Genomic DNA, 21,731 nt, shown 5'->3' with positions numbered 1-21,731 from the left:
CAGTGACAGATGGGCTGCTGACTTTATAGACTTTTGTGGAATCTCAGATCTTTCTTTTAAGATCAATGACTTCATTTCTTTGAAGTGTCTTCAATACCTCATGTTTATTAAGTGAGACATTACCAGTAAGATCACAATAGCCAGGAAGATGAGTTGGGATTTTTTTGCTTTTATTCTGGCCATAGGATCTGTGATTTTTTTTTCTGATTTAAATTTTCTCCCCTCTAAATTACAAAAAAACTCGCCTAGGTCAGATATCCTCAAACCCCAAGTATTCCATTGTCATACCTGAAATATTTCAAAGCCATAAATATCAAGGACACCAATGTTATATTCTTCGTGGTCCTTCTCCATAGCCTTATTAATAGACTAACAAAACAGAAACAAAACATAAACTGTAATTTATACAATTAAAACATATCAATATTCTTAAATATATATATTAAAATTCTTTTAAAATAATAGATTCTAATTGAATACAAATGTACAGAATAGGTTACTTTGCCTTCACTTTTTAATAAAGTGTTACTAACAGTTAGGAAATGAACAGTATGTTATTCTGTTTTCCAGGTCAGTGAGCCTTTGGATCTACTATCTATAAAAATCTTTCCTCTTCACTGTAATAGGCTCAGTTAAATAAAAGGAGCCAACAGCAAAAGAATAGCTTTAAGTCTGCTATTTGATGAATTCTGCTGAGGGCACACTGAGTCTCTTCACCTCACTGTGTGTGTCAGGGCTGTCCAGTGGGATGACAGGGCTGTTGTGAGGGGGGAAGCTCTGGCTCACTGCACTGCCCCCACAGAGCAGATCCCTGCTGCACCAGGAGCACCCAGGGCTCCATCCAGGGCTCCATCCAGGGCTCCCAGCTCCAGCCCAGGGTCTCACTCTGAACAGGAGACCATCTCAGCATGGAGAATGGAATTTGGCCCCTGGCTCCACTGCCAATCCAGCTGAAGGGGCTCCTTGCAGGGAAGTGGGATCAGAGGAGCACAACCAACTAATTCTGCTCTGCTGTGAAGGGGGGAGTCACACTCAGAGAAGTCCAGATGCCAGCAGGAAGGAGATGAGGATCCCCCATGGGACAGTGACTGCAGGAGCCTGCAGGCACAGCTGGTGTCAGAGGCAGTGCCCTGTGTTTGGTATCCATGGTCACACTCCCACTGCACTGGGCAGGCCTGGGCAAAGCAGTGACAGGCAAGAACAGGCCTGCAAGGAACATTCCCAGTGCCCTTGAACTTGTTTTATTACTTCAGCAGAATCAAGCAAATCCAACTTACATCCACCAAGTAATCAAACACACGGGAATGAAGGGCCTTGGCCAGTGCATCCCTGGTGTAGCAGGCTTGTTCCACATTCAGTGTGACATTAATGGACTCAGATTTGCCTCCCCACTTGCTCTCCATCTGTCTGCTGGTCAGTTTCTCCTTCAGGCGGTCCTCGTTAATTCCCAGGAGAAAAGCAGGGAAAGCTAAAACTGCAAGAAAGATCAGGCCTGCTGGATTATGACTTACAGACTAAATACAGAACAAAGGAAAAAAAAAACTGTATCTCAAATAACAAGAAAATTCATGGAGTGTGCAGCTTAAAAAGGAAAAGAGGAGTGACTTATGTCTTCATAATTTCCCTATGCTCCTCAAGGACATTTCCAACTCTTTATTTACATGGATTTCAATTAAGATAAATCACCTTGAAGTAAAATAGTCTGTTATTTCTGTACCTTCAATCCTTCAAACATGTAAGCTGCCACAGGACATAGTTTTGAACTGTGTGGTTCAAACAAATCACTCTTGGAGGAGACATAAATAAAATGTAGAGCTCACACATGAAACAAAATTGACACCATTGAAAATTCTTTGTAAAAACATGAAAGATTTCAAATGTAATAAAAAGTAGGCTATCTGCTTCCTAATATCCTTTCTTCTTATAAGTTAGGACACTGCAAAAAGTTTTCAGTTACCTTGCCTTTTATTTTTTTAATCCCTTATTCTGTAAGTACTTTCCAATTCTGTTTTCCCTTGTTTAAAAGTACAACACAAAAATACATCTGGGTCTGGTATTCCTTGCACTCTCAGCACATGGTGCAGATGTTAGTGCAGTTTCACACACCCTAGGGAGTGAAAAAACAGAAGTGTCTTGAAAGCAAACAGAAACAGCTCCTGAGGAAAACTTACGGAGTTGGTATTGCACCTCCTCTAAACTACATTAACTCTAAGTGTCTCCCCCATGTTCCATTGGTATCAGACCTATTTTACTGTGAGGAAGATGTAAAATAATCACTAAGGCAGCAGCCCCTTGCACTTTACACATCTGTAATGTCACAGCATGACTTCATTAAACCCTTTAGTACATTATTCCAAAAGTATTTTCAAAATTGGAAATAACCACCAGCTTTCTAAAATATGATTTATTACCATCAGCAAACTGATTAAATTTACTCTGGAGTACCAGGAACCACACAAACAAAGTCGAGTCATTGGCAACATCTCTGGTAATTCAGAGAACTCAGGCTGAGGAGCACAGGAAAAGGTCAATCATTATATGCTTTAACTTGGGAAAGAATGTAAGCAACTATAGACCAGATATGCTCACATATACTGTTGAGATGCCAGGAAAAATGCTTAACCAATACTACTGATAGGAATTTATGAAGACAGTCTAATGGCAAGGAGCACCATGCAGAGCTCAGAAACTCTCCCTTCCCAGTGCTAATGATTTACTGTAAGGGAAGAGTAGCTGGCCAGCACTTGATATAACTTCACATTCTTAAGATGCCTGATTGTTTTCCCTAGTTAGGGACCATAAAGTTACAGTCTGGAAATTATTATAAAGAAGAATATGCATGTAACTGAAAAAATGATCCTCAAAGAGTCATCAGTAGCATTCAGTGGAATAATTTTAAACACATTCTGTGAAGGAAAGCTGAAAAGACTGGGCTCACTTCCTGGGCTTCTAGGAAGTGAAAAACAACCCTTTCAATATAATGCTGGTGTAAAGAGGGACAGTTTAAATTCTTTTCTCCTTCCAAGAGAGAAGTACTATTATTTGCCATGATTTGTAGCATGGAAGATTTCCAGCAAATAAGAACTTTTTTTATCTATTAATATAATCAAAAACTAGAGCAGATAGCAATCACTGGCAGTTTTAAAGACGTATTTATCTAAAGGGCTGTCAAGAATGGTCTGCACAGATTTGATTCTGACTCAGAGCAAGAGAGTAGAGATTTTGGTGTCCCAAAGAATGGCTTTCATGGTTTTCTGCAATTGGCTGTATAACAACAAGAACACTATTGACCAAACTCTTCAATTTTTTATTATTTCAGACCTATACAAAGCAGGACTGACCAGTGGTTGTTCCTTGTGCTTTATCTTTCATGGCTCTGCAGGCTATAAATGCTTTACTATTTAGTTGGTTAGGATGAACAGTAAACTGGGGGCAGGACTAATTGAGAAGAGATATGAGCCCAACTTTCATCTTCATAATGTGAAGAAACTGTGCTAGACATGACTATTTCTTCTTTGGCTTCTTTAAAATCAGTATCTTTATGTGTAAGTTTGATATTCATTCTACTTTCTAATTTCTGTCATGTATTATTCATACACAATGTATGTATTTGTATCCCAGAGAGCAGGAGAAACATGGTGGACACAGCTCACCACAGAAACACATTCACCTCCAATGATCTATTTTTCAATTCATGTCTTTGCCATTTGTTATTTTGATGCAACCCACTCTGTATCCATCTTGTATGGCTTTTAAATGCTTTGATTTGATTAAAAGATTTAACACCGTGATTTAAATTGAAGCGCAAGGCATATAAATACAACATCACAAAATGTTTTTCTTTGGGTTCACTTAACTTCGTAATTTGAGAGACTAGGAAGGTTAAAAATTAGTAATTTTTATTTCCCAATTTCATAAAACAAATACCAGCAGAGTGCTAGTACAGTTGAGTGTGAAGCTGACTACACAAGATAAGTTAGTTATGATAAAGTATCTAAAACTAAACAAATGCATTTTTCCTAAACATAAGACCCATTCTGAACCAAGAATTAAGAGAACACACAGGTCTGTATAAGGTACTGTTATGTATGTTGTGCTTATCCACTCTGTCCTTAAACTATCCAAGTAGCATAATTCCACATTAGATGCAGGGTGTAAATCACAACAAAAACATTTAAAACTCCAAGTCTATTAACATTCCAACACCTTGCTGCTGTGGGCCCAGCTGCTACAGAACAGAGCACATTCAGAGCACATCCAGAACAGTGCTGAGGGAGGCAAGGACAGGGCACTGTGGGAAAGGGAATTGTAAAGAAATAGTTACTCAGTAGCTGTAGCTAACAATGAGGTATCAGTGGAGGAACTCGAGACAGGAAAACCAACTGTAGAATGTAAAGTCTGCATTTCAGTTCAGCTCTGAACCTCTGTTTCCAAAGCACATGCACACACCTGTATAGATGCACACACAGTATGGATGCACACACCTGTACGGGTGCACACACCTGCACGGGTGCCTGGGCACCAGCTACACCCTGGGCCCAGGGACACCCACAGCTGGGAGCTCCTTTCAAAGGACAGGGAGGCGACACAAATCACATCATAAACAGAGATTTATAAATGTGTGCTGATGCACTGAAAGAAGCAGAGCTCAAGCCCTTCTTATTATTTCATACTCAAAGTTTGGAACAGGATTTCTCAAATTCAAAATCACACCCCTGTTAAGTCAGTGGCCTTTTACAAGACAAAACAGGGGGCTCAGCACCTGGTTTTGGCAGAGACTCAACTGGCAGCCTTAGACTCCAAGGAACGATGCTCTGTTTGGATAAGCAGCTCTAAATTGCAGTTCACCTTCTGCCATCTGGGCTGCAGCCCACTGCTGCTCCTCTAACAGTTTCCAGAGGTACTTACACTCCTCGCTCTCCACTCCTGCATAGTTGCCAACTTCTTTGAAGCTGATGTTTCCCAAATGCAATATTCCTGCCACTATCTGCAGCACCAATGCCTGCTCCTCTGCAAAGATCCCAATCACACTCATTGCATGCTGGGAAGAAAACCAAACAAATTTGCATCAGTCAAAGACTCTTGTCATAGAAGTCCTTTTAAAATTTTGGTGTTAAAAAGCAGAGTTATTCAAAGCACTTCAGGTTCCTAAAGCAACCAAATTTCATTAAAGCTGTAATGAAGTTTCAAAGGGTACCAGATGTCCTCCTTCAGCATTTCTGTATTTTTTAAATTAAATACAGAAGCATCTACACTTTTTAGAAGATGTAATAACAAAATAAGTTCTGGAAAAAATAAACACCTGCTTTTAAGTGTCACACTAAAAATAAATAGTTTCATTGCAAACTGGGAAACAATGAACCTAAGTGACAATGATTTTATTCCTTCTACACGGTCAGTTTACTCACCAAGACTAAGAATTGTGAAGCTGTATTGAATGACTGTAAAAAGCAGCCCAGTGTCTGGCTCAGGCTGTGAATTTCAGCCACTTACTAGAAATGCAGCACCCCTGGGTTTTGGAGCTCAGAATACAGGACAATTTACAGAATGTCTTCTCAACAAACTGTTTTCCTAAAACACCAAATAAACTCCAATACAACAGTAACAATTATTTTTTTAGGCTTTTAAATGTGCTACATACATAACTGTGTTAATACACCTACTTTAAATAGTAAATTCCTAAGAACAGGACACCAGCAGTTGGCAGGTCACACAATGAACTGGCAGCAGTGCTGGATAAAGATCCCTGATCTGTGTTTTCACACTCCCTTTCTCCAGCTTTTCAGCTGTCCTGTTTTAAATAAGCATGGAAGGTCACCCAGCACTGGGAATTCAGCTAAAACAGGGCACTCTTTTATAATTTTATTCTAATGCAAGTTCTTCACTGTGTTTGCATTTTCACATTTTTCATACTACGGATTATCTGTACAAGTTAAATTTCATTAAATTTGCGCCCTTGCGAAAAAGAACAAACTGAAAATCACAACACTTTTCTACAAAGCCTGTCTTCAGGGTTAACATAACTCCTCCTCAGGGCAAAATACAACTAGAATAAGTTATATCTACATTAATTTCTCATTCTCACATTAACAGACCAATGTCTTTGCTAAAAATGAACAGTGAAATAAACATACATCCACCACTACGCAAATCATATGGTAAAGAACTCACCAGTGTTTCTTGGAAATCTGATTTGTCATTGATGTCATCGACTTTGTAGGACCCAGAGAGACTCAGATAGTAATAGTAGTCCATACTGGTAATGCCAAGGCTGCTTTTTTGTTCTGAGGAGGCCCCTTCAATTAGCTGCAGAATAAAAACCCCCAAATTAGGTATCACCCAGGAGTCTCCAGCAGAGGTGAGCAGGTCAGAAACAGGTGACTGAGCCTGAAATTACTCAGGGAAATTACTCAGGGAGAGATATTGCTGGTGCTGTGCCAGGGATGTATCCTTCCTACCTTCTGGTAATTGCTCAATCCAAAAGACTAGCCTCTCAATCTCATTCTCACAAGTGGTTTCGTTCTAACTTCACAACTAATAAATGGCTAAAAATGTGACTGCCTAGAATGCCTTCCATTACCTTTAACCTTTAAGAAAAGACAAAGTGGGTTTTCTGATCCACAATGTGTTCCCTAAATCCTCAGCAGCAACATGTTTTCCACACTTGCTGCAAGGCAGGCAGAGTTGACACATTCAGAAAGCATCACCTGTGGCCCTCACTGTGAGGACAAGCACCCTGAACACTCTCCAGACCCAGGCAATGATCATGCAGTCGTGCACAGACATGGCTGCACCAGGGAGGAACAAACCTCAAAACAGAGCTCAAACCCCATGGTCTTTAACCCTTATGTCAAAAAACTTCTCCAGGGCCACAGGAAAAGCAGGAGGACAGGGCAAATTATACATATACCTCAGAAAAGAAGAGCACACATCTCCTGGAGCAATTCCAGCGCCAACTCAGCTTTCCCTTCTGGCAATGGCACTTCTACTGTATGTGAAGCTGGCTACAGTCACTTACAAAGCTCTGTCTTGGCCCTAGTTTTGTAGAGCTTGATCAGCAGCACTCTAGCAGGTGAGGAACATGCCCATCAAACACCAGTGAAGGCCAGTAAAGTTTTTTTAAACACAAAAAAAGGGATACTTGGACAATGTAACAAAGACTATTGTCATAACTATCTCAAAAAAAATAAACTGAGAATCAAATTTCTCTTTCACCAGATGTACAGGCCAATACAGACGTGTGTATATATATATATATATTATATATATAAACTGGCCTCTCTCTCTATATATATATATGTAGGCCAGTTTAAAAAGGAATCTGCTGTAAAGTTCTAATTTTCTGTTATATTCCTCTGGACTTTTCCATATGGGAGTTCACAATGAATTTCCAAGCAAGGCTTTGAAATGCTGCAGTATTCTGTTCTGGAGCTGACAGGCAGCCAGGCAGGTCTATGGCAGATGGTGTCTCACCATGCTATTGAGCATCCCAGCAGCGACAGGTTACCTTTGCAGTGTGCACTCAAATCTCACTGCTTTCAGAACAACTTTTCAATCAAAAAGAGAAAACAGGTCCTAGAATACTTTACATAACTCAAAAACGACTTAGACATTTCTGACCTGGTAAAAAATGTGAAAACTCCTCTCTCCAGGATTCCTCATTACAACTCGAGATTTTTCCAGGAGGAAGTTGGAGATTTTCCCTCCATCTGGTTCTCCACCTGGGCTAAACTGTATTTCAAAGTATTTCCCCTGCAAGAAATAATTCAAGCTGTTAAATGATTAGTAAATGTAAATTCAAAATTGTGCATTTGTATTGCATTCCAAGCAAGGTTACAAGGTTATTTCATCTTTATAGATACCTCAAGGTACAACCTGAGCTCAGACTCTTGACCCACCACGTCTTTTCTGCATTTATACAGCTTGACATTAACATATCCCATTTAAATGCAAACGTACAGAGGAGATCAGTGGCTTCTCTTACTGCTGAGACTCTTGCTTAGTACAAAGGAAACCACAAGGCTCACCTACACAGCAAGCCAGTTCAACAGACTGACAACAGCAAACTGTTCTGCCTGGAAGCAAAGCAAAGCCACGATCTCTTGCTTTCAGGGAGACATTAACTGCATTAACACTCATGTTAGCCAAGGTACACATCTCAAACTTTTAAAGCCTGTGTGTTACTTTTTAAAATGGAACTGTGGTGTGCAATTTAGTCAGCAGTCATTTCATGGGATTATCCTGACTCTTCTGGAATGACAGACTGAAGGTAATTCCTGCCTACTGCCTGTATAATATTAGTAAAGGCTGCAGCCTTGGTACTTCAAAAGCTGTCCCCAGTACACATAGAGGAAGAAACGCACAACCTGTACAGAATGAAACAGAAGCCTCTGACGTCTCCCATTGTTCAAAATACACTTTATACTTTATTCAGATTTACCTCTCCTGCAGTAAATTAATATTATACCCCTGAAACCTGTCTCTGTAATAGCACAGAAGGTGGAAGAGTAAAGTCATCTCGAAGGTGCAGGGACTTACAAATCTGCTGGAGTTGTTGTTCCGCACAGTTTTTGCATTCCCAAAGGCCTCCAGTAAAGGGTTGGATTGCAGAATAATATCTTTAACATGCTAAGATTTTAGGAAACAAAAGAAATGCAAATTCAGAAATAGATATTTTTAAAGTGCTTACAGATTTTCTAAAAAAAACCCCCAAAAAACCACAAAAACAAAACCAAAACCCACCAACCCCATGTCATATAAATTATATATTAAAAAGGCAAGAAATCCCGCATTTGTAAAAAATTCTCTTGATCATATAAGGAACAGAATCCAACTATTTTTCTTTCAGACATTTCAGTTCCTATTTTTGAGGAAAATCCTACAGAATTACACAAAATTCCTGAGGCTAAAACCTGATTCTTCTGTGCATTGTTCTGCCAAGCAACACAGCCGATAAATTGATCTGGTTTTTCCATCATCTTCATTTTAAACCACACTTACATATGAGCATTTAATTTTTTGGGGGGGATCTGGAACCACAACCAGCGAAGTCAGAGTAGCATGAAATTTAGGAATCTGCAACTGCTTCAGCAATCTGTTTTGGGATCACTGATAATGGTACTCAGTTGTCTTAAGAAAGCAAAGTCATGTGTTACTATTGTCTCTTTATCTAGTCCTGGGAGCTCAAATCATGGAGAAGACATCAGCTTTGGAAAAAACCTAGTGCATGCTGGGCTGTGAAAAGAAGATGGAATTTTATTTCAAAGGAAGTGCTCAAGGCAACCTACCAACCTCATCAATCCTAACTCTGTAATTATTAAGAGTATTTTTCAATTTTGCACAAAAAGCTGGATTCTTTTAAACAAAACAAAACATTTACTTATAAAGTATTACTATATTTACTGCAAAAATAACACAATGCACTCTCTCTGGATCATTCTCTTGGTTACTGAGTTATTCTCTACAATGGTTCCAGTGTCACTGTTGCACAAAATTATGCAGAAAAAACACCCAACATCAGAGACTGCAATAAAGTAAAAATTACAGTAAGCACTCAACAGGAATGGACTGGTAAAAGCAGCCACTGCCTACCAGTGCCTGTCAGTGAAGGACTGACACTGAAATGTCATTAAAGGAATTTTTATGGCTCTTTCACTCAATTAACTTTAGTTTTAAGATAGAACAGACATTAACAGCATAATTATTAACAAAAGAAACTATTTATTCTTCAGGCAGCTTTCACACACCCTAATTTTGCCTAGGTAGCCTCATAAAATAAGATGCTTTTGCTGTGCCTCTTTGATGCATACATACAAATTAAAAATTTAAAGGAAGCAACAGGAATCCAAAAAGCCAGGTCAATTTTTAATAAAATGCCAACACAGGAGGAAAAAACCACACATCTACTAAAAGGATTGATTGTTATTCTTAATCTGGTTTAGAACAATTAAAGTACCTCTTACCACTTAACGGGAAAAAAAACAACAACAAACAAAACAAAACAAAGAGAAAGACAAAACCCACCCATTTTGCAGATGCAATTCAGGATAAGGACTACAGCAGCTGGAGCAGAGCTGATCCTGCCCTTGTGCCTGTCCCTGCCTTGGCTCCCACACAGCATCCTGCAGGTGAGCAAAGCTGCCCAGGGCTCTCTGCTCTGACCCCCACGTGTTTCTGGCTGCTCATCCTCAAGGTAAAAACAGCCTCTTATCTGCCAGTGTGTGCCCCAACACCCTTAGTCATTGCACCTCTCAAGTGAATCTTTAGACTAAGCTTATGCTTCAGTACTACTGTGTATCTACTCACCTGTACTTTAGGACCACCTCCTGAAATTTTGGAGACATAACTCATGATATATTTAGCAGCTACAGTCTTTCCAGCACCACTTTCCCCACTATAGAAAAAGAAACACAAAAATGTACATATTAGTTTTTAAGTAACTTTGCAGTGGGGTACTTTGAAGTTCATCTTGTCCACCAAGGTGAGGTACGTTAATTAAATACACCACATTCAGACTGAGTAACCTGGCAATACAGACTGTGATCTAGTGTGGTAGCACTATACTGGGACATATTTGTGAGTACAGAACTCTGAATTCACCATCTTGCATGGGCACCAGAACCTCTGTGAGACACCAAGGTCAGAAAAGTATGTACATTGAGAAATGTCTACTTAAAGCAAGAGGCTAAAAAGAGAATTTGTGTGTTAAAGACTCAATTCCCATCTCTACTTAGGGGGATTTCAGGACTTGACACAAAAACTAATTTGAAAATCTGAGCTGTGCATGCCATACCAGATACCCATTTCATTTTAGTAGTTTTTTGTTTTAGGTGTTCCTGAATAAAATAATGAGGCATTATTAATCACATCCTGAATGACGGAAGAACTACCTTCCTGTTCCTATGCCTCTCGACACAGGGTACAAGAAGTCTTAATATCCCGTACTAGCTCTCACAATTCCTTCCTTCCTTCCTTTATAATATTTCACTTCAATGGTGAATGGTGTTTACAACACCAGCAGCTTTGCCTTCTTGCAATCAGTAAGTTTCTCAAGAGGCAAAGAAGACTGGCATGCCAGACAATCCAACCTCCCTTCACTTCATCCCTTAAAGCTTCTTCCCTTCATTTCAACTGAATTCCTCCAGACTTCGTAAACCTTGGTGCAAGCTCTGACCTTAATGCATTTCCCTTGACCTGGACAACTACACCAAAGCAAAAAGAACAACACACAGATGTTGGTTCAATGTCACAAAAAGAGCTAAAATAGTTTTCTCTTTTGTGAAAATCCATGCTATCTTTAAACTCCTGAGTAATTTCAGTGAACGCTGTTGACTCTTCTATCCTGCGCCCACTTGTTCCTGGATATGGATCAAATGCACATCTTTTCCTGCACAAATTTTAGCTACATCTGCCAAAGAAACATCAGCATGTCCTGTACAGGAAAGGGACTCACTGAGAATGAACAACTCAGAGCTCCTTATCAGCATGACTAACAGACACATTTTTAAAGGTTTCATTCTGGAAAAACTCCCCAAACCGCCAAGCTGCAAATGTAATTTTACATCTTTAAAGCTTCCAAACAATACAGAAATACCACAAGGCTCTTTTTAATTATTTTCCCAGAAATGTTTTCATGCTTTTGTCTTCTCCTGACTACAGTTTTACAGATCAAGCTGAAAACTTGAAAGAGTGAAAAAGTACTTATTGAGCATCCATCTGTGGAGCACAGACCATGATTATTATTATTATTCTGAGTCACCTTTTCCCAACAATCAGAAAAGCCTGTGTTATGCGTATCTACCACATTCACAGGGACAGAGTTTCATGAATGGCAAACTATTTTTAAAAGTTCAAATCATAAGTATTCAATAATTAAAATAACATTTCTTCAAAATCTGCTGGCAGTAGATTTGTTCTTCCTGTTGTAAAACCAGACAAACCAAGTGAACTTGAATCATACTCTGAGCTTACAAACTGCAGTTTTCAACTGAGTACAGGGGAGGATCCAGGACCAAACACTGAATGAATCTGATCAGGTATTATTTATTACACAGTAAAAATATAACACATTTCTGTAAGATTTTCTTCAATGCATCCATTTTCTTCTCCTCCTTGCTCAAATTAAGTGTGGCGTGTATTTCTTACTCCACAGTGTCTGCCAGAGAACTGACCTGGAGCAATAAAGCTCTGTTTTATTGTTAGCCTCTGTTTCAATAGAAATGCTCTTTTCTTGTAAATTAATTTGGCCAAAAAAATGCCTTCCAGAGTGCTTTAGATTTATGCATGCACGCACTGTTTTTCAGTTTTAGGTTTTTATTGATCAAAGACCAGCAAATTACTCCAATTAAACTTGAATAAAACAAGAGGATGCATTATTTATGAACCAAAGTAGCTTTATCTGATGGGATGGTATCCTGCCCCCAGTAAAGCTCAGGTATTCAAATGGAACAGAGAAATTGTGGCATTCCTGCCAAATGGTTCTCCTGCAGCTGCTTCATATAAATCTTACTGCTCTGCTGCTATTAAAACTATTTTAAGAACATGTAAGAATCATCTAACTTGGTAGTTTGAAGTAGGTTTGATGCAGGTTTTTAGAGCTTGAAAAAATTCTTACAATAGCTTAAAGTGAATTGTGGTATTGACAATTTTCTCAGAGACTTTTAAACTAGCACAAAATCTCAATCACTAACAAAAATTACAATGCCTTTAAAGATATATTGTTTCTTCTAGCATTATTTGCCCCTTCAGAAAAATGACATTTTCTTCCACAAAATCAATTAATACTTAGCTGAAATCAGAATAAGACTACAAACACAGAAGGGAATTGTTTTGCTCCTTGCTTCCTTCCCAGAGGAAGCAATCAGTAATTAGAGAAGCCAGATCCGATACACAGCATCATCCTTTTCTCTAAAATTAATTTTCTGAGTGCCATTTAATATGGTATCCATGGCTGTAGAACAATACAAGTGATGCTTATCTACATCGCCAGGATAATGCAGAAATTTTAGTACCAAATATTTATAAAGAACTCTTGCATCTGCTGGTAAAGAACACCGTGTATGTAAAATACTCTGCTGTGTTTGGAGAAGTTTTTTAGTTTGTTTACACAGAAAATTTAATTTCTGCAATTATGTTCAGAGAAACCTCAATAGCATGATTTCAGTGAAATATTTTTCCCTTCTGAATCAGAGCTTTAACCTAACTTTTCTTACAGTGTTAGACTACAGTGTTTCTACCACTTCCTTATTAAAATTCAGCCATATTTCCAGTCAGGCTCTCCCCAGACGTTTTAGAATGATCAGTCATTTGAGTCTTCTGGAAAGTTGAGACACAGAAGCTGACTAGAAATCTCATACTGAATTTTGAACTTAATAGATTTAGGATAGACATGAGCTGTTCACTAAAAGCAGTTCGGGTGGAAATGATCTTTTCATTAACACCTATTTGTAGTAGAGAAGATGTATAGTGTTTTCAGACATGCAGTCTTCATACACTGCTTTCCTGGACTCAAATGTTGCCACGCAAATGGCAAATGTAATCTAAAACTGCAAACAAGAAAAACTGCTTTAAAGCAATGGCAACATCTCCTGGCAGGGATCACAGAATCACAGTGAAAAAAAGTTCTCAGCTTTATAGAAAGGTAAAACCTTAACAACACTCTGAAGAAATGCATTTATTGCTACATAACAGAAAAACACTAACCATAACCTCCACTCTCTCAATTAAATGACAGTGATTGCCCAAAAGGAACTAAAAGCCACAAGAGACAATTCTTCGTAATTAAAATCTTGACTGAACAACTCCTTGTTGATAGTTTGGAAGGGTTGCCATACCAAATAGGGGGGAAATGTCAACACTGTTTTAATTGCCTGACGAGCTTAGTTCAAGAAAGGTCTAAATTAAATGTCATTCCTCAGTAAAACATCACCTGAATGAGAAATAAAGTCCAGTGTAGCCGTGTTACCCCTGTGGGTGAACTTGCTCTGCACTTTGGCCCATGCACACAGAGGCAGGGAGGACCTGGGGGCACTGCTCCCACCTAAGCACACCCTGCCCCTGGGCTCAGCCCAGCCCTGAGGCAGCCCATGAATAACCTCATTGTTTATTTACTCTGCAGCAGCCATGCAAAGCAGCTCAGCTATGATTAGACTTGTGCACATGTAATTTTCTTAATACATATGCAAACATGCTGGAATTACTCAGCTAATGAAAAAGCCTTCCCTGGCCTTGGAAAGGTTGTTTGGTAACAGTTTTTCTTTTAAAATTAGTATTATGCTATGAAAAGAGATTATTTTTGGTTGCCATCTATCTAGACTTTCAGAGAATTGCATTTTCTTTTGGATCTGCTTTCCCAGTTCATTCACTGACTTTTGAAGAGGATGAGTTTTCCTATCAATGTCCAAAGACATTTGGAATTAATGTCCAGGTAAAAGGTGTTCTGCCTACACTGGGGAGCCCCCTTCACCTGCTTGAAACACACACCTCGTCTGTGGAATGCATGTCCCCTCCCAGGTTTGGAGGCAGATCCCACAGGTGCCCAAAGCACACAGACACACAGTGGAGGACACAGCAGGTGTGCACCTGCCCCCTCCCCATCCTTCTGTCTTCATTCCTGAGGCGCCATATGCAACAGAGGCCAGACTTAGCCTTTGTCACCTGGCTGTGAACCAGTGTCCCAAAAAACCCAAAATCATAATGAAAACTACTTGTAAGTCTAGCCCACAGTTTCTACAGTGTTTGTAGTAAAAGTATCAAAGGAAAAATAAATGTGTATGAAGGAAAAAAACTCTCTGAAATGTCCCTTGCAAACATGATCCTCCTTGTTTGAGTTTTGCAGTAGATTTCAATTAACACCTGCAGACTTTGAATAGGCTGTGCACACACTGAGAGAAGTTTCACTCTGCACATACGAAATGTACATTCCAAAAAGCATTCAAGTATCATCCAGAGTTCAAATAAAAGAATTCTCATGTAAAATTAAAACTCCAAGTTCATATCTCAGATCTGCATCTCAGCTCTCTCACAATGTGACTCTCTGCATGCACTGCATGGTGGGGCATAGCACAGCATCAAAAAGTAGGGGTTTTATTCACAATCCACAACAGCTCAAAGATTTTCACTGTAAATTTAGCTTCACATGAAACATCCCACTCTCTGGGATGTTGCTTTATGCCAAAAGCAAAATCCCAATTTTACCCATTCCTAACAGGTCTCAATTTGACTACATGTGCCTAGTAAACTTCAGCACAGCAAAAGGCATCAGTTTTCCAGAAAGACTCAGCTCAGGGAACAGCTCAGCCATCCCAGTGACAGGCAGGAGAGCTCTGGGCTTTTTGTTTCCTGTGTCCCAGAGGTCCAGGAGCAGGGAGGGCCTCCCTGGACCCAGCACACTGTTAGCATCTGCTTGGCCTTCCCAGGTGTAAAATCCCTGCACAGCCCTGGGAGGTCAAGGGCAGCTCCAGGTGCTCTGCACTGAACCTCCCCAGCAGCCCTGTCGCAAGGGAAGGCAGAGGGTCCCAGCTGCAGGATCCTGCAGTCCTTGCTCTCCACACATTTCTTTTATCACACACCACCTATAAAACCCAAAACCCACAGATGAGAACAAAGCCTAACTCTGGTCCCAAAATTCACTTTGATTGTCACTTAAATAATGCCTGTCATTAAAAAGTTGAGTAATAATTCTACAGTGAATTCTATCACTTAATTAAAATGGATCAATAGTGAAGACGATTAATCTCCCAGTATCTCTCGCCTTTTGTCTCTGAGTGAATGCAAGTAAAATTCCAAAAGGAACAAAAGGCCATGATAAATGCAGTCCATGTGGGATTGCTGGATTTAACAGTCTCTGGCTGTACAGCTGTTAATCCAGCCCCCTCATGTACTCATTCAAGCTGTTGTAATTTTGGTATTGGACAAGAAGCTGGCTGTGTGAGTAAGAGACTTCTTGCGGTTAAGCTATCATCAAGATTTTACTGGAAAACAAAAAGGAGAGTCAGAAAATACTTAGCTATCCCAGAAAATCCCAAAATATGAACGTGGACAGATTTTTAATGACATAATAAACTTTTCTGCTTCTTCAGGTTAAAACACCATAAGAAGATAAAATATTTTTTGCCAATCTTTTTCTTACCTAATAATGACACACTGATTTTCTCTGTCAATAATCATGTTTCTGTACATGCTGTCTGCAAGAGCATAAATATGTGGTGGGTTTTCATACTGTGCCTAGAAGGGGAAATAAAGAATAATTTTTCAAGACAGTATTAAAAAATGCAAAAAGAGCAAAATAAATTTGTATTTAAATTGGAAGAGTTATTTCTCTGGAAAAAATAATTCTGAATAGCATGTTATAGTGAATTTTCCCCAAGAATTCTTTGGTACATTCAATAAAAACAAACCAAAGTCTCTAGACTTTGTTAGTAAACTTTCTCTAATCCATAATTTTCTCCTAGAAATACCCTGTTCTAAAAATGGCTTCTGCTGAAAATGTATTACTTGTCCAAAGGAAACTCACACAATTTAAGTAAGCCTATTCCACCAGTGCTCATGTGCTAACAATGCTCTCGCCCAGCGCCACTCAGAGCCTGGTGCCTCGGGTCCCATTTTCATCCCCTGGGCCATCCAAACCCAACAGCTTCCCTGAGTGGGCATGTCCAATTCAAGCAGGAAATTGAATTTTATGTCCCTAATGTTCTTGTGCTGACTCATTCTTTAAGCTCTATTTTCAAAAGTGGCATCTAATTTTGGCACCTCATTTCTTTATTGTTCTTGTCCAGTTAGAGTTCTGAAATCAGAGTCACCAAATCCACTAATGGCCATTTTGTGCATATGACAGCTTAAAAACTGCCTTTACAGGAGCAGGGATATGTCAAGGAGAGATACCTAATATGGATTAGACCTAATCAATACAAGTATTTTCTTAAAATATTGATCTTACATTGCAGGGAGTTCAGTCTGAAGACTCAGTCTATGGCAATGATTATCTGCCAAGTTCTCCCAGGCCAGCACAATGCTAGCAAATCCAGAAACAAATGCTTCCAAGTGCTATAAACTGTGCAGAACAATATTTCTAAGTTCCTGAATACTGCACAATATTTTAGACTGCTTTACTTACTGCTCCTTGGTACATTTCAATCTCCTTTTCACCAAAATATGGCATTTGCTTGAAAGGATTCACAGAGATTAATACAGAGCCAATGTATGTCTGCATTCAAAGAAGTTAAGGTAACAACAGTTTCATAGAGTATCATCTACTAGTGACAAAGAACTTTTCCATCTATTACATAATACTTCAAATAATAGTAAAACCCACCACAGCTTAAAATGATTGTTAATAAAAATTAAATTAGCAGGCTTACAAGAATATAAACATACCATTCAATTGGAATATTTTTGTATTATCTTATTTTAGGACAAGCTAAGTACAGAAACATGTATTGAAGGCCAAAGCATGACACACCTTGAATAAAAATACAGAAAGGAAATGGCACATCTGAACTGGTTTTAGTCCTTTGTAACTGAAGAGGTCATATTGTCAGTATTAGAAAATATTGGTTTGACCTTTGCAGAATACAGTGCAGTGACACATTCTGATCTCACAGGACAGTGCTGAGCAAGCAGAGTTGGGTGGAAACGGCCACTGCTGAGCTAAATTAGACAATTACTCAGCTGTATGCACTGGGGGTGCTGGGGGTATTGGGTAATTCAGTCTGTGGTGTTATTTTATGAGTGAAACTATTAACAGTCCCTCAGAGTTCTCTCCTGAAGGCTGCCCTGTACCAAGACACTCAATTTCAAGCCATTATTAGATTTTTTGCAATACTTTTAATACAGTATTTCATCATTCTGCATTCAGCTGCACATGCTCTGTATTTTAAATACTTCATAAACCTTTTGGAACTACAGCTACAGTGCACACATTACCTGACAGTAATTCACAGGTATCAGTATCATTTTTCATTGAGCTGGGAGTCAGCAATGAGCCCACACCTATGGGTCCCAGATGTTGTACTGCAGGTTTTATTAACAACCTGGAATTGTTCACAGGCAAACTTGCTATCTAAGCGTTCTGTACAAAGTAGGAGAAATAACAAATCTACCCTGCTGGTTTGTCCTATGTAGCAATTTCCTACTGTGGTGCCAAGGCAAGGTAACATGTTAGAGAAGAACTGTAACTCAATGAACATCATTTCTCTAATATTAATTTGCAATGCTTTCTTCATACGTATTTAATTTAATTCAAAAAGAGTGACAACATCTGGGTCTTGGATATAACAGATCAATTACTCATTGTGTCAGTATAAACACTTGAAATGACAGTTTTCTGTTGGTAAACAATAGCAGCATTTTCTGGGATGATTCCGTCATCTCTGTACAATGTAGAACTGAGAAACGTTCATTGGTGGACACGCAAACAATTCAAATATTCAAGAGATGATCTTCATCTTTGAATGAAAAGCCTTTACAGAACTGCAAAAGGAACCCTCCTTCCTACATGAGGTAAGACTGACCCCTCAATGTGACCACTAGACCCCTTGGAAAACACCCTTATTCGAACTTTAGCAGAAAGATCATCTCCATGTTACTCTCACTATTTTCATAAAAAAAGAGAAAGCAGAACTCTTTCTCCTGCACAGAGCACTGAAGTCTCTGTGCACACACTGCAAGGAACACGCAGCACTCTGTGGGCCAAAAGCACTCCTGTTACTACCAGGAAGGATTCTACAGCTTGTCCCTGTGCTGTAGTCTGGCAAATGCTGTGAAACTTCATCATGCTCCTATAAAGCAATTTTAGTAAGAGTGTGGTACTTCAGTGAACAGAGGATCCAAACCCACGTTCACACATGTATTAGAAACCTCTGCAGTTCGTGATGGAAACAACTGCAACATGAACTTTCCTCTATCAGCCCTTGCTAAATTGAGCTGCTACATAGCTCTTTACCATCTGAATATATGGAAACAGCCAGGAGATCTTATATTTCCTCCTCTTTCTGCTAAAATATGTTAAACTCTTCAAGGAAACTATTCTGCAGATACAACTAGGAAGTATGAAAACCTGGCTAAAGCAGAAGGAACAGCATAATTTTCTAGTATATAATCACTGACTAGAATTTACCAAATTCATTACTGCAGCTCATGTTACATTGTAAAAGCTGAAAATAAAATAGTGACTATTCTTATCTTAAGGAATTGCTTTAATATGATTTTTTTTAAAAAAAGCAAGTCTTGGGTACTGACGTCTATTCTTCCTGTTAGGTTGCATGTTCAGGTATTAAATTTTCTCATTTTCATTAATCATAAAAAAAATCCAAGTGAAAACACTGAAGATCTACACATGTTGACATATTCATCTGTTTCCATCATCCCATGATTCACAGTACTAACAATTTTGGAATAAGTTGTAAATGGGGTTATGTCACAGAAGAAATGCTATTTTGAAAGTATTATAATTTTGGAGGTATGGAAGACAATGCATCAATAAATGTACACACACCTAAAATCTATTAATTCTTGCTCTTAGAAGTAGCATTACCTCAGGAGGGTTCAGGGGTCACATGAATGTATAAATATATGGAGGTACAATCTTCAACATACTAAAAAGAATACCTTAAAATAATTTTTGCTATCCAATTTTCAACCCTCATAATTAGCTGAGTTTTTCTGTTATCTCAGGTGAAGCACCACATAAAATGTTCAGCATCCTTGAGTAATCTGCTTAAAGAGAATACGTACATAAAATTAGTGTCACATTGACTCAGTAAGGCCTTGAGGCCCCACAAAACCAACAAAGGATACAAAAATATAATCATCCATGTATCGTTTCTTCAGGTTCTCCACTATGGAATCCTCAGTGATTTTGGAAAGCAGGACCATATCGTCCACTCCGCTGTGCTTGACATTGTGGCTCTGCCAGTGGTATCTGTAGTGTCCTTTGCTGCCCTGCAGGAAAGCACAATCAACATCACAAAGGTTACTACATTTCTCATCAGCACTAAATAACTGAAAACCATTATCCTAATTCCAAGTTCCCAAATGTTTTTCTTTTACTGAATTCTGTTCTTTGATGCAGGCATTCTGTGAAAGCATACAGAAATGGTGTCAGCTGACTTGCTCCGCACTGTTAAAGAACTGCACTGCCCTCCAAAACTAGAAGGTAATTCCATGGGGTTTTGTGACCACCTACACACAGAACAGATCTCAGATGGCAGACATTTTTAAATCTAGTAGAAAAACATTCCAATTATTCCAACTGAGATGCAGCTATTGGAAGCTAAGGATGCAAAAATTACACTCCTACATTGTAACTATTAGCAGTGAGGATAATTACCATCACCACAATGCATTCCTCATTCTTTTCAGTCTTTTAAGTCAAAGCTGCACATAAGCTGTTCCTGGGAGGGAAGCTGTGAGCCTGCTGCAGTTAAGTATTCAGGGATGTTCTGCAAATTATGTACCCCAGCTTGTCGGCTGCATGTCTTCACAGTCCCTTTTGATCTGTTAGTCACCATGCTTCAGTGACATCTAAATAGATACTCTCCCCACATCAGAGACTACTATTTCAGGATGCTACTAAAACATGTGACATTTCATGCTGTACTTGAATCAAAATCTGTTTTTCTTCCAGCTGATCTGAACAGTAGTTTGGTTCCATGGATACACCCACAAACAGATTTAAATCCAGTCAACATCAAGGCTATTAATTCAGCTATAAATCTTCTCTCCAAACTCAAACCTATTTTCTGTAGCCTGGTAGTCAATGTTAATGGGGTTCTGATCTCCTGTTTTCTACTTAATTTTTGCTTACACAATTACTGAAATTAGTGATGCTGGAATTACCACATTTAACACTGAGAAGTGATCCAGTATGCTGTCAAGGAAGATGCGGCCAACAAAACGCCAATTCTGCAAATTCCCCTTATTCTTGAATGCTACAATTTGTAACAATGTGATTTAACTACAATGCTCTGTTGTACTTCATCTGGGATCAAGTCACATTCACCAGAATAGAAGCAATTTATTATTATAAAGTATATACATGATTTTATTCTGCAAACATTTTACAGATTGAAGAAGAAAATTCAGGCACTCTGAACACTTCAGCTGCATTGGTATTTTGAAATGGGACATCAGGAACTTACAGAGGGGTAACTTTGGTGTGTACACAGCTCTGCAGGAGCAAATGACCCACACAACTGTGCTAACACCAAGCGGTACACCAGGCCTACAGCTTGGCTTCATGTCCACTGACATAAAGACCACTGGGATTTTTACCTGGAGTTAATTTCCTCAAAACCCTGATACTGCAGACAGCACAGAAGCTGTAGGCTTTATGTGTGTTTTCTCTTAAGCCTCCAGTCATTGCTACTCTGATGCAGATCAGTTGCAAACTTATATCAAGAGTGCTTTCAAATATAGTACAGCAGAGATAAAAATGTCTGAAAACACAATCTCAGCAATTTGCTTGAACGTCCACAAGTGTACATGAGTTCCAATAAATAGCTTAGCTTGTGTGAACCATGTAAATTTTCTATCTGTATAATGGAAGTGGTTATCAGAAAGCACGAGAAAACAAAGAATCATTTTTTAAATTGTCATAAAACATATGACTGAAAATATTAGTTGAAGCCTGGGTTTTTGAAGAAAACAGAAGTCCAATGGAGAAGCATAATTTCCTTCAGTATATTCATCAGCTATTTGTGATATCACACTTGGAAAAAGGAACTGGCAGGATA

The 21,731-nt window shown here is 38.9% G+C and overlaps 1 protein-coding gene across 3 annotated transcripts in view; it reads right to left on the bottom strand.

The window, feature by feature from the left end:
• The window catches only part of MYO1E (myosin IE), a 73,858-nt gene that overhangs the window by 24,978 nt on the left and 27,149 nt on the right, over positions 1–21,731 (bottom strand). For all 3 annotated transcript variants that reach the window (XM_083871137.1, XM_083871136.1, XM_083871135.1), the window contains exons 2-11: positions 19,795–19,938; positions 17,114–17,203; positions 16,130–16,224; positions 10,306–10,393; positions 8,539–8,628; positions 7,621–7,752; positions 6,172–6,306; positions 4,909–5,041; positions 1,278–1,474; positions 289–369 (exon numbers count right to left, since the gene is read on the bottom strand). In XM_083871137.1, coding sequence (XP_083727263.1) covers positions 289–369; positions 1,278–1,474; positions 4,909–5,041; positions 6,172–6,306; positions 7,621–7,752; positions 8,539–8,628; positions 10,306–10,393; positions 16,130–16,224; positions 17,114–17,203; positions 19,795–19,938 — 1,185 coding nt within the window. The remainder of the gene's footprint in view (positions 1–288; positions 370–1,277; positions 1,475–4,908; positions 5,042–6,171; positions 6,307–7,620; positions 7,753–8,538; positions 8,629–10,305; positions 10,394–16,129; positions 16,225–17,113; positions 17,204–19,794; positions 19,939–21,731) is intronic.

The sequence above is a fragment of the Zosterops lateralis genome, assembly GCF_965231275.1.
Source record: "Zosterops lateralis genome assembly, chromosome: 13".
Classification (NCBI taxonomy): Eukaryota; Metazoa; Chordata; class Aves; order Passeriformes; family Zosteropidae; genus Zosterops; species Zosterops lateralis.
The sequence above is the reverse complement of the archived record's forward strand: the minus strand, read 5'-3'. Positions and strand labels throughout refer to the sequence as shown.